We start from the raw sequence: 16197 nt of genomic DNA, 5'->3' as shown, positions 1-16197 counted from the left end.
CTGGTAAAAGGCACTTCTGCACACCATCTCCACCTGCTCCTCCAAGGACAGCATTGGGTCCATATGCACCCAAAAGCTATGGACTTAGTCTTTCAGAGGGAGTGTGACCCCATCCAAGACTAGATTTACCTCATTACTCGGATGATCAGTTCTACCAACCCAGAGCACTTCCGTCTTATCTGGATTAAGTTTCAGCTTGTTTGTCCCCATCCAGTCCAGAACAGCCTCCAAGTCCCGGTTCAGTTTCAATGTGCCTGCAATTAAAAACAATACTGTACCATTAGAAGTCCAGATGGGATAAGTAATGGCCAAACTCATAAATAATTAGTGTAAGTAAGCAGAACTGAAATATCCCGCATCATTTCATGCTTTCTAAATGCGGCTGTTTTTCCTGCCATTCTAGCTTCATGCTTTTCTGAGGATATTTTATAACACTTCCTTGGATAGACTGTATGTGGATGAGAATGCGGAGGTGGCAGGAGGCTTCGATATCGTGAATTGGTTGGTTTTCCCCAATAAATCTCATGGTCGCATTACAGTTGGGAGCATCACTGGACAGGCATCCCTTGATGCAAAATTCACCATTAATCCAGAAGCCATTGTATGGCCCTGGCAGTTTAACGAGGTAGGGGAGGCTATCTGTTTCTTTGTATATCTGATGACATCTGTAACGCTCTAACCATTTGTTGTGGACTACATGCAGCATTAAAAGGGATAGGAATACTGCCGAACCAGCTTACATGCTGAAACCCCAAATTCGGAAGCACTCAAAGCAGGATACAGCAAGAGGGGCCAGAGAAGAGAAGAGAAGAGAACCAGAATGGCCGACATCCAGACTGATGCTGGGCTTGCAGTCAGAACAGGCCCCAGTCAGAACTTCAGCAGCTGCATTTGGGATCGCTTCAGTTTCCAAACAGTCTTCAAAGGCAGCCTCATGCTCAGCACAATGCAGTAGCACAGACGAGCTGTAACTAAATGTATGGATGGCCAAGGCCGCTTTCCAATAATAGGTGCACAGCTGCCTATGGGGCCACCTGGGCATGCAGGGGTGAAAGTGGTTTTAGGAACACTCGTGGAACTTGAACAAAGAGTAGTGCAACCCCATCCAAGGAAGTCTGAACCCAATGACTAAATCACCAAATCCATGATTTTTTACTCTATTGCATATCAGTGAGGCTCTTCCGCGATTAGTGAGAAGAGCCTCAAGGGGGATAGCGGGGAGAGCGAGCTTAGCAATAGCAATAGCAATAGCACTTACATTTATATACCACTCTATAGCTGGAAGCTCTCTAAGCGGTTTACAATGATTTAGCATATTGCCCCCAACATTCTGGGTACTCATTCTGGGTACTTAGCCCGCTCTCCCTGCACACAAGCAGGGCGGTAGCCCTGGGCAGCCGGATTGGCTGCCCACATGACTGCCAGCTCCGTTACGGAGCCGGTGGGGACTGGGAAGATCAGGGGATGCGCGGGCCCCGGAAGCTCCAGCATGCCCTGTGCAAGGGCAGGGCATGCTGGAGAGACCCCCAAGCCGGGAGGCTGCTTTTCAGCCTCCAGGTCGGGGGTCTACTTATGAGTTGCCGCGGTGCAGAGCCACGCCGCGGCAACTCACGATCAGAAAGCTCGAGTTAGCAGAGTGCTCGGTCCGCTAACCCAGGCTTAGGGGAGGGATACTTAAGTGGGTGACCTGCTTTGACTGAACCAGGCTCGGCTGTGAGCCCGGTAAGTCTCATGATCAGTGGGGAGTGGGCTAAGCACCCTTCCATCGTCAGAATAGCCCCAGTGTGAGCCACATTGCAGCTGATGGGGTTTGAAGGAATAATACTCCTTCCCATTACGTTTTATGATCTCTTTAGTTTGATCTGTGTCCCCTCTAGGCTCTGCAGGGGTTGACTGCCTCTGACAGCCAAGTCTTATTTAAAAGTTGGTGCTGCAGAGTTTTGCACTGAAAGTTGGATTGGTTGTCCCCAGGCATAGACAGAAGGTTCTGGCTGCCTGAGGGAAGAAACTCCCTGATTGGTTCATCCTGTGGGAGAAGAGTTCTGTGTGAGAGAGTGCTGCTGAGTGTCGTGTGAGCCAGAAGCCAGGGACTCTAGTAAAGTAGAGTTGGGCTCAAACTCCTAGGGAAGATAGCAGTGAGGGAGTTGGTCCTACTAGAACCTGCTGGGCCTTGGGAGGGAGGGCGAGCAAGCTTCTTTGTTTTGTATTCGTGCTTTTGCCAACTGAACTTTTCATTATTTTTTACTGTATTTTTTTTTAATTTGAAGACTTTTATTACCATAAACTTGTTCTTGATTTTACACTATTTTTCTGGTGCCTCTGTCTGCTATTTTAGTCCCACCTCATGCCTCGTGCATTTTATTTACCACACTACTGAGTTTTGGGATTCTTTTTGAAAGATAAAGGGCTCTGTGACTGGGAGTGAAACTAGTCACACGAGTTAAAGATCTTATTTTGGTGGCAGCTAGGGTTGCCAACACTGCTTGGGCAGAAATTGGGACAGGGACTCCAAGGGGGCCGGGCTGGGGGGCATAGGCACCTAAACCTCTTCTTGGTGGCTGTGGAGTAAGACGGCGGTGAGAGAGCTCTCCCTCTTGAGCCTCCCAAACTATGGGAAAGGAATACTCTCTGGGTCAGGGCTGGCTGGGGTGGGTGGCACACTGGCGAGTGGCAACAGGCACGCCACTGCTGAAAGAAAGGCACTATACTCCTGGAGTCTGGAGGGATGGAGTTGGAGAAAAGGCAGGTGAAAGACTCCCTTCCTCAGCCCTGGCTTCCTCCAACAGAGGCAGAAGGGGGCGATTTCGAGCTTCTGTGTGCATGCGCGTGTGCAGAAGCCTGAAATCGGCCCCTTCTGCCTCGTTTGGAGGAAGCCACGGCCAAGGAAGGGAGTCTTTTGCCCGCCTTCTCTCTGACCCCACCCTTCCCCCTCCTGAGTGCAGCAGCCAGTGACTGGTGGCAACGGCAGTGAGTAGAGCTGGAGAGCTATAGAGTCCTTTCTGAACTCTATGATTCATCTCCCATGATTTAAAAAAAATAACCCTAAACACTTTCCCCTTTTTGCTCTTTTGTCTCTATGGTTAGACCCTGCCTCGTTCCAGGTGTGCTGAAAGCTGTCGCCCTGGCTATGCCAAAATGATGCAGGAAGGAAAACCCATTTGCTGTTATGCTTGTCACCCATGCTCGGAAGGGACAACCTCCTCTCAGGAAGGTAGGTAGCGCCAGAGAAGAGAGTCATCTTTGGGAAATGGGGAACGCTTTGCTCAGGAGTGTGTTGAAAAGATGTTCGAGATGTGTTTGACCTGGGATCCTTTCTGTTTCATGCAGCACGGTTCTCAGAGGTGCTCTTAGCCCCGGACCTTAGGGCCCCGGTCCATGGCCTCCAAGGTCTGGGGGCCTCCAAATGGCTAGGGAGGGCCTTCTGCAGCCACCCCACACCTGCCCCACCACGGCCCTGCCACGCTGAGGGGTGGTGGCCAGGGATTGGCCAGGGGGTGAGCCAAGCAGGCTCCCCCTCCCCCATACACAGTGGTGGTGGACAGAGCGACCGCTGGGCCTGTCCATTCAGCCCAGTGGTTCTTGATCACTGCGAGGTGCTCCAGTATGCCTGTGCGGTTGAAATAGATCGTCGCAAGACCATGATGTCACAAGCTTGCAACGATCTATTTCAACTGCACAGGCATGCTGGAGCACCTCACACATAACAAGAGCTGCTGGGCCGAACGGACAGGCCCAGCGGCTCACTCCCCCTCCACCCTCGGCCACCACACCACGGCCGGGCACATGGAGGCTTAAATTATGGGGGGGGGAGGTTTGGCAAGGTGGGCACGGGGTGGCTGCAGGAGGCCCCCCAAAAGCAGGGGTTTTTTTGGGGGGGGGCTCATGGTGAGGGTGGTCCAGGTGCCCCAGTTACCAAGGTGTTCCCGTGACTGTTTTCCTGCACAATATTTCAGACTCAAAGAAACAACTGAAGTTAAAGTAAACTGTTACTCTTCATAGGTAGAAAGCATCTGCAGCTAATACCACGACTTCATGCTCTTTCTTGAAAACTTCTGAACTATTCACTCCACCCCTTCACTTCCTGTTCTTCCTCTGAACTCCACCTCCCTGTTGCTGCTTTTGATATAATATATTGCTACATTTTCTTGCCTTCTGTGTTTTTCATCCCCATAAATAATTCCACAAAGTGAGTTGAAAGAAATGATCTTGGGGGAGAAATCACACTGAGTAGGGAGTGGGCTGCACGTTTCCCCATAGGCGTAACGATGGGGGGGGCAGGGGGGGGCACGTGCCCCAGGCGCCACTTGCTGGGGGGCGCCAAAAAGTGCCCCCACAATCCCCGAAAATTTCTTAGAAAAAAAATATTTTTTGCCGCCGAAAATTTTTTTTTTTTGCCGCCGCCGCCGCCACCGCCACACAGACCGACTGAGTGACCGAGCAGCCAATCGTCTGCACCAGAGAAACCCGGCGGGTGGCAGCTACGAGCAGCAGGAAGCGGGAAAGGGAGGGTGCCGGGCGGCTCTGCGCGGCTGGATGGGGGTTGTTCGCGTTCGCCTGTCTCCCTCTGCCTTCCCTCTCGCCCTGCCCACCGCTCCCGCCCTCCCATTCGCAGCAGCAGAAGGTGGAAGGAAGCCCACACCCACCAGTGCTGCCGCACTTTCCGATCACCACAAGGGTCAGCCCTCGCTGTCCTGGCTCGCCCGCACCTCCTTCTTCAGGATTCCCCCCAGCAAAGCCAAGCGAAGCCTGCAAGTAAGTGCGTGCTGCGCGCGGGCTGGGCGAGGCTCCCCTTCTCTCCGTCCTTTCCTTTGGCGTTGCAGCGCGTGGTGCCCCATTGGGTGGGAATCCTCGGGCTGGTCCCAGTCCCACGCCAAGAAGCGCCTTGCCCCGCCTGACCCGCCACAGGCTGTGGCTTCGTAAGTGCAGCTAGGAATGACTGCAGCAAGAGAAAGCTCAGCTGTTTCTGGCAACATAAAGCAATGATTCACACTGAAACGCGACAAGTTTATTTATAAAAATAATATGCAACGACCCTATTGTTTACAATTCTATATCCCAAGCGGGCCATTTCCCAATGAGCACGACTGCTTGTCGCGACTCGCAACGAGGAGGGAGGTGGCGAGAGAGCAGAGAAATTCATGCGGTGTCGGGCACCGTTTTGTTTCCTTCCCACACCTTGCATACCCTCAAGGGAAAGCTCCGGTGGTTGTCAAGGCAACCCAGTCACTCCCTGCTCTGCTTCCCCCGCCTCCTTCCTTGAGTCCGCTTGTACTGAATGCATTTGACTCAGCATGAGCCAGCCAACGGCCCGTCACCGCGATGCATTGTGGGCCTTGGCAATATGGCTGCCTCCTTGGTGTGCTGCTGCTGAGGGGAGTTTGGTGCTCTGGCAACCCGGGACGTTTTCCCTCACCCCGCTATCTGGGGATCCTGTAAACGAAAAGGAGCCTCCAGCAGCCCAAGGTGGGTGACGCGAACGCGATGTGCCGGACTGGGCTTCCGTCGCAGCAGCAGACCAAAGAGCAAGCACCCCCGCGGGGGTAAGACGTCCTCCCTCCCACCGGCCACCAGAAGCTCTTGAAACAAGCCCTGGAGGGAGAGCCTGCCCCAGCGCCTGAACCGGACTGCCCCCAACAAGGGGTGGACTTCTCTCACGGGTGAGCCGTTCTCTTCTGCATCAAGAATAGCGATAGCCACGTGGAACAGAGGTGCCTACGGCCAAATTGTCCCCTTCCCTGAAAGCTCTGCCCTTACTACCCGTTATTTTGTCTGAAATGAAATAGGATCCCGGCGCACCTTCTAGTTCTACCTTGAGCAGGGGACCACGTTGCAAGCCTGCACCTCTCTGTAGCTCCTACCTGCTCCTGTTCTAAGAACCTTCGTATTGGAATCCAAAGCAGTGATTTTCCCTTTTTCAAGCTCCGTGTATTTCTGCTAACATCACTTAAAGGGAAATTTTTGTAACAAGGACACATGCTGAACAGTACTTCCCACTAAGCCTATGTGTTTGCTTCCACTGTTGCTTGAAAAGAAATTTCTGCTCTGACTTCTTAGCCCAAATAGGAACTTTCTCCATGCAACATCTCTTGTGGAGTTCACAGAGTTGCTGGATACCCTTGCTCTCCTAGCTACCCTTCTCTTCACATTGTGTTGGATTGGATTGGAGATTTCTGATCACTTGTTCTCTTTGTTCCTTCTCTGATGGAGTCTGATATGTTGCAGTCACCCCTCCTGGGGCTTGGGGAGCTGAATTTATTTAGTTTTAAACACTTGATAAATGGCCACAGTATATGCTAACAAAAATTATGATACTGGTTAAAGATTATTTAAATTTGTTTTGTCTTTTTTAAAAATAAGATATTTGGGAAATTATATGGACAAGGAATAATAAATGTATGCTTGTCTTATGCAGATTTGCATTGATGAGAAATCTTAACTTCTCTGCCCGTAGCACATGTTTTACCAAAATGGTATTGGGCTGATAGTGTTGTATAACTGGGAAAAATTTGTATTTCTGACTAATTGTAGAATCTTTGCTCTATATTAGATAATGTCATCTTGCAGAAAAGATGTGGCAATTCAGCTACAGGCCTGTTCATTAGGTGTCCTGGAATTATGTGGAAAATAATTTGTTGCATTTGAGCTCTTCCAGGACCACCAACTAACTGAAACATCTAATAGAAATTTTAAATAGGGAGTCACTGAAATAAATTAACATAGTTTGTCAATGCTGTCAACTACCTAAATAGCCCTCATACTTGTTTTAGGAAGTAGAATTTCTGTTCTGATAAGGAAAACTTTAATAGCATACAAACGTTATTCTGTAGTTCTAGCGAACTTGTTTTTATATCATGTTCTGAAGGCTAATTAAGCAAAATGGGGAGGAACACAGTCTTGTTTTAAATATGCTCCTGGACTTCTAGTTGCCTAAGAGCCTGAACCTATGTTGTTGCTGTGCAGTAGCGCTAACACATAGATCAATGCTGGCAAGGACATACTGTGTCCTGTTGTGACTTGAGCTTTTCACAGAGCAGAATTGCCACTGAAGATATTGATAAATGTTTAGGAGAAGCAATTATGTGGGGCAGCTGAGCTGTGCAAGGGGGCTTAATGTGCGTCGAAGGAGGGAGAGTGAATTGGAGCTGCCATAGTATCTTTGATCATATCTTAAGGTCAGGCAGAATGTGCCTTTTCCAATGGCTCTTGGAGCTTTGCCATAATCACACAGTCTGCAGAATGAGTTGTTAATTTACTAAGTCTTGATTAGTGTGAGAGGGATACAAATCCACAAGCTCTTTGCAAAACAAAGGAGAAGGCTTTGGCTTAATAATTGATTAGAGTTCTGTCAACACTGAACAGAGTATGTGCAGTGGATTTTAAAAATATTTTTGAAATTTAGGTATTTATTATTTATTTTTATCCATCCAAAGGCTCTGGGTGCTTGGGGGGGTGGAGGGGGGGCGCAATTTCAGTGTTTGCCCTGGGTGCCGTTTTCCCTAGTTACGCCTCTGCGTTTCCCCATTTTAAATCACACCCTCCATGCTTTCCTTTCAGGTGAATGGGGCAGACCAGCTTTTAAGACACAAGCCTGCCTTCAGAATCCTTGAAAATGTACTGCTTTTCTGTGGCAGACATGCATTTCTCCCTAGGGCTGAAATGTCTGTGTGCAAATGGCACAAGTTTCAAGAATCAGAGTGTGCCTCTGTTATATTATTTTGACTCTCTCCTATAAATCAAAGGACCTTTAGCAGAGCCTTCAGCGCTTAGGAAAGTTGAAAAGTCTTTCTGGAGGATTTCTGCTTTGGGCATCATACAAAGTAGCTGAAGTCTTGAATTTGGAAAGGGGAGACTCAGATTTATAGAACTATCCAAATATGGAACATATATACTTGGGTCATTTGCAACAAAGGATGCTACCTTGAAAGAATCAGAACAACTAGCCTAGTATTCTGAACAGTAGTCTGATACTCGGCTCAGGGAAACAAGTTTCCTTGCAATATCACCAAAGTTCCTTGTTTAGCTGTGAGGCTAAAGATTGACACTTATGTATGGAACGCATGTCCTCTGCCAGAAAATTTTATTTTTATTCATAGACTATAATGCCACACAGAGCATGAAGGATTTAGGGTAAACGTCAGCACTTCTGATCATTCTTCTCCTTTTCAGATGCAGATCATTGCCAGGTGTGTCCAGATGATCAGTATTCAAACAAGGACCAAGATCAATGTGTCCCCAAGGTTATAACCTTCCTGTCCAATACAGAAACCTTGGGGATCATCCTAATTTCCTTTTCCTTATTCTTGTCCCTCACTACAGCTTTTGTGTTAGGAAGCTTCATTAAATACCTAGAAACTCCATTAGTCAAAGCCAACAACCGGGACCTCTCCTACATTCTCCTAATCTCCCTCTTACTTTCCTTTTTGTCCTCTTTTCTGTTCATTGGACAACCAGGGAAGGCTACCTGCCTTCTTCGTCAAACTGCCTTCAGCGTCATCTTCTCAGTTGCGGTCTCCTCTGTGTTGGCAAAAACTATCACTGTCATATTGGCCTTTATGGCCACCAAGCCAGGGAACAGGATGAGAAGATGGCTGGGGAAGAGTTTGGCCAACTCCATTGTCATTTCTTGCTCCTGTATTCAAGTTGGTATCTGCACCATCTGGCTGGGAATCTCTCCACCATTCCCAGAATCCAACATGCACTCCCAACCTGGACAGATCATCTTGCAATGTAACCAAGGGTCTGTTGCCATGTTTTATGGTGCCCTTGGCTACATGGGCTTCCTGGCTGCCATCTCTTTGACAGTGGCGTTCCTAGCCAGGAAGCTGCCTGGGGCATTCAACGAAGCCAAGTTGATCACCTTCAGCATGTTGGTCTTCTGCAGTGTCTGGGTGTCCTTTGTGCCCACCTACCTGAGCACGAAGGGGAAATACATGGTGGCCGTGCAGGTCTTCTCTATATTGGCCTCCAGTGCTGGTTTTTTGGGTTGCATCTTTATCCCCAAATGCTTCATTATTCTACTGAGGCCTGATCTCAATACAAAGGAGCATCTAATGATGAAATCTAAAGATGGAATATGATCTTTACTAGGGATATGCACAAAATGGATTTTGCATTTTGTTTTGAGCTTGAATCAAAATGCAGAGGACCTGAACATTTCATCAAAACAGCAGTCAACCTTTCTTTCTTTCTTTTTTTAATGGATAAGACTTCAAAATGTTTTGAGTGTTTCAGCCATAGGGAACAATTGGGAAACTTGGAACACCCCACCATAGTGGGTTGGATGGTAGGGCACATTGGTTGCTTCCTACTACCACTCAACCCATAAACAAAATGGGCAAGCAGGTGATTTTTAAGAATTTTTTATCCTTTTCCCCAAAACTCTGTGGAGATCTCTCTGCCTCCCAATCCCTTCAAAAACATTTTGAAACTCCATCCTTTTGGGCTCCCCACTCCCCCTCTCCACCTTTGGGACACAGCTGTCCATGACAAAACTTGATTTGTCAACCAACAAACAAGCAGTTCATACGCCGATGCCAGAAAACCAGTCAACAAGTGAAAAACAGGCCTTCAAAACTGTGCTCTAAATGTAAAAACATTTTGAATTGAAATGGGGTTGTTTTCTCTGATCTCAAAAAGAGGCCATCTATAAAAGATGCGGGGGTTGTTTCGGAATGGCCCGGAATGGCAGGTTCCTAGTCAAAACATTTCAACGTAAAAACATTTTGCACATGCCTAATCTTTACTGGAAAAGAAGAATTCTGTACACACTAAGTCTGATCTGGAACCACAGTTTTTGATGATGCTGTTTGGCATTTACCAAGGAACTGTTGTTTTCAAGAGGCTTTGGGGATAATCTACAAATATAAGGAGGCCTCTACTGCAGGAAAGGCAGATAGTTTGCCTATATTCCCTACTGCCATGGAAAGTTTATTTTAATACTTTATCTGTAGCACCACTGTATGATAATTAAATGCCTAGTATCTTTAAAGGGGTATTTGAGAACATGAGCTGGCTTTCCAGTTGCCACCAGGGCAATGGTCAGTAGATTATAGACTTCATTTAGTTCAGCAGAGAGTTTGGTCTTTACTAGGCTCCAGTCCAGTTTTGTGGATTAGGGATCACTGATAGTGACCATTCTCTTTGGATGGTGGAAGCCAGGTTGTGGAACTTTGTGGGCAGGGAGACTGTAATATTATTCTCTATCCCTTTTGGAAGGCTACACTGGAGTGGATTTTATGATCCTGGGTGCCACTTTTCACTCTACTGCAGTTGTTACAATATTGGGTCTTAGAGTAATGAAGTAACAACTCTATAAGCATCAGAAGGCATCGTAGCTCAAGCTCTGATAGTGCCAAAGCACTGTTACAAAATCAGAGGGGGAGGAATTTCCCCGATGTAGAACAATGCAAGACTAATCTCTCAAACCTGCCTTCTGTGGAAGGAATGTCGTAATGATAAATATCTCACACGTTTCATGAAACTTGGAAGTGGTTTTTGAAACAATACTCCTTGAGTGGGTTGGCATTGGCAGCACACCCTGCCCACTGGAGGAGGAGGAGCTTCATTGGCTGCTGGTCTGCTTCAAGGTCAGTTCAAGGTGTTGATACCTCCCTGGAAAGCTCTATAGGACTTGGGTCCTGGACGCCTAAGGGAACTCCTGCTCCCTTCTTACTTTTGGTTTCCTTTCGGTGCCCCCCCTCTAGAAAAGGGGGGAATGGCTATAAAGGAGAGGACTTTTTCAGCTCTAGTTCCCCATCTGTCATATTCCTTCATTAGGAAGATGCAGCTGCACCTTTGCTCTTATCCTGGTCAAGACCTTTTTGTTCTTCCAGAGCTGTTGATGGCTAACATCCTAACACAGTGAGGACATGCCAGGCGGATGTGACCACTGCCCCCACACCAATGAAAACATGACATCATGAACTGGTAGTAATAGACCACAGCTTTGCTGAAAGAGAAAGCCAATTAAACAAAAGAACAAGGGGATAGGGATGTGTGAACCGGCTCAACCTCTAGCCAATTCGACATTGTCTGGGCCTGGTTTGGCCTGAATTCAAACCCAACCCTCGGAGCCATCTTGGGGCTGGTTCGGGGTTTCTGTAGTTTTAAAAGAAGTTTAACTTGCCATGGTGGCCTTGGAGGGGGTGGTGCTGTTATGACCATGGGTGGGGGGGTCTCTGGCAGTTCCTCCTCCCGCACCGGCCTCCTCCAGTCTCCAAAGGGCAGTTTTGGCACATTTTGCAGCTGTTTCCAGCTGCTTTTCAGGCCATTGCAGTCATTTCTGAAGTGGCAACGGCAATTGTGATGCCGCCGTTTATGCGCCCTGGCCCTTTGTATGGCCGGGTCAGGACATAACTTACAATATGAGTTGATCCCTACATACATGTCCAACATAGGACACTGCCTCAGGGATAGCACAGATCTCCAGAAGTTATATGTTATCCACCACTTGGGGGATGAAACGCTGCACCAATCTTCCAGTCATGGTAACATGAAGGATTCCAGGAGGCCATTCCTTGGCACTATGAACGAAGTATTTGGAAATATGGAAAGTGCATTGAAATCCCATAAGGAACCAATGAAGGCATATAAACTGTTGCCAACAGTAAGCTCAATGGACAGATCAGACCAAAGAATGGCTATCGATCACCCTCAGAATCTCAAGCAGGTGCGCAACTTGTTACACAAGATAAAAAAGAAAAGGCAAATTAGTAATGATGAATCATTTAACATTGTGGAACTATCACCATCTTGAAAACTTCCTCACAAAGTTGACCTTTCTGCCCAATCTCACCATTTCATTTGTACATCCTGACATTATTGCTGCAGCTCATGCTCTCCTCTCCCTCTCAAGAAAAGATAAAACCTTGCTGCAGCTGATCTCCTATGACACCACTTTCCAGGTTGGAAATGTCTACTTATCTCTCCTACTTATGAGGAATGTCCTCTTGGAAGGCGACCCAATATTTCCTGTGGCTTTTCTCATGTATACCAAAAAGTTCATGGCAGACCATAAGGAATTTTTATGTGTATAATTAAGGAGTATTTTGATGAAGAACTAAAGCACAGCATTCCAAGACATGCTGCAAATTTTAACACTAAGAAATTTGCTGCCTTCAAAAATAACATAACTGCAACCAACAACATAGGTGAGAGCTTTAACAAGTTAATAAAAGATGGGATGGATTGGAAAGACATGTCCATTGACAGGATGGCACTCGCAATGTTCCACATGCAAAACTATTATCTGTATGAGTTCACACGAGCATATCACATGGTCTGGGAAACTCTACACTCAAAACACAATTTAGTCACCTACAAACAAAGCCTGGGGAAGTGGCATTGTCTCTATTCTATGCTCTTGAAGAAATCATTGATGGCATGCATTGATCTCCATCATCCACTACGTTTATCAGGGGAGGCTCATCTCTGGCTACCTTCATGTCGCCTGGTGGCCACCCAAAGATGGGCCTTCTCTGTTGTCGCCCCGAGACTTTGGAATGTGCTTCCTGTGGGAATTAGAGTCTCCCTTTCTCCAGCGGCTTTAAAAAAATGTCTGAAGACTCCTCTTTTTACCCAGGCTTTTTAACTTTTAAAATTTTATTTGTTTTAAACTGTTTTTAGCATTTAATTGATCTTAATGTTTTGTTTCTGTTTCGTTGTGAACTGCCCTGAGACCTTGGTTTGGGGTGGTATACAAATACGTTTAATAAATAAAATAAATAATAAATAAATAAATAATGAAATCCACTCACACAAAGACTTGTCCCAGGGGAGCTGTTGAAAAAGCGAAAGGTTACCGATCCAGTCAGAAGTCTTTGGCCAAACTTTGCAAGGACACTGGTGGAATAACTCTCTGCTCCATTCTGGCACTTTTGTTGTGAGAGATGTGTACAGCAGCAAAATTCATGCACTTATGCTCTACTCACAACTGGCATATTGTTCCTGTGGCAGCACAGGACTGTGCTATCACGTCATTGTGGTTCAAATGTCACTTCAGTGCCCAGATGACTGACAAATATACTTTTTCATTATCAACACTGATGAAAAAAAGGGGGGGGGGAGAACTCTCAAGTCTGGAACAAAGAAACCATAACTGATGATTACAATGTAAACCCAGTGTAAACCCAGCACCGCATTCCATTGTCTCCACATCATCTGTTGAGCATCATCTTCCCAACAACACCAACATAACTGAGACTGTCCTGGATGTTTCCAGGATTGAAGGTCCAGGTCTTTGTAAGATTACACAGGAGAGTTTGTTGCCTTCTCATTCAACACCAAAAGAGAAAGTTAGCAACCAACATGAATTATGCAAGGGGAAGCCATGGAATACAGTACCAGGTGAAGAAGAAGTTGGGGGGGGGAGGAACCCCTGAGAATGATGCCAGCAAGACTAAAGAAATGTTTAGCTCCTCAAAAATGGGTTTGCGATGAAGTGATTGAAGAGGCTATTGGCAGCTTCATTTGTGTGAACTGATCAGGGGACAAGATTCTTCTCTGCCCAACATACATCTATAATACTTTTGCACTGGGAAGGACAGACATATTCTACAGTTTCCCTGACTCTAATAGTACTCTTAACAAAGATGGTCTTATTATACCATTCAACACTGACCAGTCTGTTCCTGGGCAACATTGGCTCCTTGGTGCTGTAATTTTCAAAACAAAAGGAGTAATAATTGTTGACTCAAAGAAAGACCTGGAACATGTCTTGAGGGGCATGTTGTGTCAATGGGGGACACCTGAGCCCTTATGAGGTGGCTCCAGACACTCTATCAAGGGGCAACAGCTACCCTGAAGACTACTGGACAGGCTAACGAGGTGCTGGTGTGAGTCGGTGTACGACAGTGCTGCCCTCTGAGCCCGCCCCTGTACGTGCTAGCCTTTGACCCACTGCTGTGGGACATCCAGAAAGAGCAAAGGTTGCAGGGCTGTTTTGTGGCCATCACCTCGTCGATTCTAACTTATGGAAGTCTCTTGGGAGAACCAAACACAGCAGTGAAACCACCCGGCATCCGGGTGAAGAGGGGCTACAGGGTGAAGATTGTTGGAAGTTAAGGACTTTGCGCTGTCTCTTGTCTCAAAAGACAGTGGAGGACAGACTAGTGAGTCAGAGGGCTAGAGGGTCAAGACATTGGTCATCCTTTCTCTACTGCTCTGACACTATCCCTTTGGAATGTAGATTGCTAATCTCAGGGTGACCTCCTTCCTCTCTCTCTCTTCTCTTCCTGTCCCTACTACTTTGCAACATGGCAAGCTTCTCTCCCTGCACCATGTGTGCAGAGAAGATGCAGAATCCATCTGCATCCAGCTAGCTAGCTAGATTAGAGATCTTAACTCCTCACTTTCCCATCTAGAATGGAGTTCTCTAATAAATGCCTTATATATTGATTTGAAACTATGAATTGGCTCCAAGTTACTTTACTCTCAGCATACACGCATGCCTAAGTAAATTCCGCTGTGTTGTGCCTCTGAGCACTGTGCTATAATGAAAAAGGGATTCTCTCACCAAAGAGAATTCCCAACATATAGGACTGTCCGGTGGCTAGAGAACTCAAAAGAGAGTTGGTGAAGCGCTTCAACTGACCAGAGCTGAGCTGGAAGACCTGGCAACAAATGGCCAGCACCCACAGAGAGGCCCGTCAGGCAGAGTTGCTGGTGCATAAGGAGGGAGCAGAGCATGGTGGCAAAGCAAGGACAATGACTCCGCTGTCCAGGGACATACCAGGTCCCAAGAAGAAGGGAGCCCATGGAAGGAAAATAAAGTTCTATATAGTTCAGACCCCATCTCTCTCAAGACAGGAGACAGTGGCCAGAACACACGTGGTAGCAGCCCCATGACCCTGCTGGTCTCCCAGCACAAGGGCACGGCAACTCCTCAACTTGTACACAGCACAAGTGCTACAACAGCAGAGGAATAGCGAGCAGAGGGGAGCAGTCAACACCAGCAGTGCCCAGGCTGGTGTGACACAGGTAATTAATGAACTCCACTATCTGGCCAGTGTCAAGAAACAACAGAATTGACATCAAGGAGGTCGGCAGTGGCTCCATGACTGGGGCTGGCGTCAGGACATCACCGGGTCCATCACCTGAGCAGCCATTTCTGGCCATGGCCCTCTCATCCACGTTATCAACAGCAGCTGGGCCTCAAGCCCCACCTCTAGCTGGACCCTCCAAGGAGTGCCAGATGTTATGTTGTGTTTGGTCATGTTATACTCTGTTCTGCTATGTTATGTTATATTCTGCTCTGTTCTGCAAATAGCCTCTGCTCAATTACAACATTTTAGGCTGTGCTTTGTAATGTTCTGCCAAGTCAGCTCATGGTAAGTTGAGGTTGATGAATTACATTAAGAGTTCTATCAAGTTTTACCATGTGAAAAAGATCCATTTACCTGACAGAAGCCAGCCCTCATCCAGTAAGCATAGGGGCAGAGGCGTAACTATAATAGGGCAAGGGGAGACATTTGTCTGGGGGCCCACTGCCTTGGGGGGCCCCCAGAGGCAAGTCACATGACTGACGCCCCCAGCTCGGACTTCCTTCAGTTGTATTCATCCTCCAAAATTGATGTGAGTGTTAAGACCTGGAGCTACCAGAACAGCATGTCTTTCTCTAGTACCATTAAATGACTTGCATTGTCCATAATTCACAAAACCTTTAAAAAAAATAATTAGGAGGATGTTCTATTGTGGCACATAGGTTTAAGATTTCTTTACTTCATGAGCTGAGCTTCAGTGAGGGGAGGCCCATTTTAAAATCTTGTCTCTGGGCCCACTACAACCTTGCTACGCCCCTGCATAGGGGGGAGATCCATGAACCTGGAATAAGAGGAAACATAGTAAGTCAAGGCTGATAGGCTGGTGACAGGGTATGCGGCTGACCCATGGATCATATGACCACAGCCAATGACTCATGGGTCACCTGATACCTCAAATGGCTACAGAGGTAAAGCAACATAGTGAGCCAAGTGGTACTCAAGGCCTAGTGTCTAGGGGAAAGCCATATGAGACCAAAGGTCTGCGTTTGATACTTAGGCGTAACTGCTTAAACCAGTTTGATACTTAGTAGTAACTGCTTAAACCAGCCAACAGCCTAAGTGACATGAGAACTATGTGCTCTCAGGGTGCTGAATATATACCTGAGTGTGATTTTAGAGATTCATGACCATACAAGTCAGCATAGTTGAGAGCTCTTGA

At 47.1% G+C, this 16197-nt stretch overlaps 2 protein-coding genes across 2 annotated transcripts in view; both read left to right on the top strand.

The window, feature by feature from the left end:
* The window catches only part of LOC128346277 (vomeronasal type-2 receptor 26-like), a 389368-nt gene that overhangs the window by 304286 nt on the left and 68885 nt on the right, over positions 1–16197 (top strand). The window lies entirely within an intron of this gene.
* On the top strand, positions 821–9396 carry LOC128343878 (vomeronasal type-2 receptor 26-like). The gene is made up of 3 exons (XM_053293312.1): positions 821–853; positions 3085–3211; positions 8167–9396. Exons 1-3 carry the CDS (start codon positions 821–823, stop codon positions 9075–9077), a joined length of 1071 nt encoding a protein of 356 aa, XP_053149287.1. The 3' UTR covers positions 9078–9396.

This window comes from Hemicordylus capensis, chromosome 2 (assembly GCF_027244095.1).
Source record: "Hemicordylus capensis ecotype Gifberg chromosome 2, rHemCap1.1.pri, whole genome shotgun sequence".
Lineage (NCBI taxonomy): Eukaryota > Metazoa > Chordata > Lepidosauria > Squamata > Cordylidae > Hemicordylus > Hemicordylus capensis.
Note: the sequence above shows the minus strand (reverse complement) of the source record. Positions and strands in the feature narration are given on the sequence as shown.

Coding starts and splice junctions, on each gene's coding strand:
- LOC128343878 (XM_053293312.1), top strand. CDS start 821: ATGGCCGACATCCAGACTGATGCTGGGCTTGCA. Junction 854..3,084: donor AGACTGATGCTGGGCTTGCA/GTCAGAACAGGC, acceptor CTCTATGGTTAG/ACCCTGCCTCGTTCCAGGTG. Junction 3,212..8,166: donor GACAACCTCCTCTCAGGAAG/GTAGGTAGCGCC, acceptor TCTCCTTTTCAG/ATGCAGATCATTGCCAGGTG.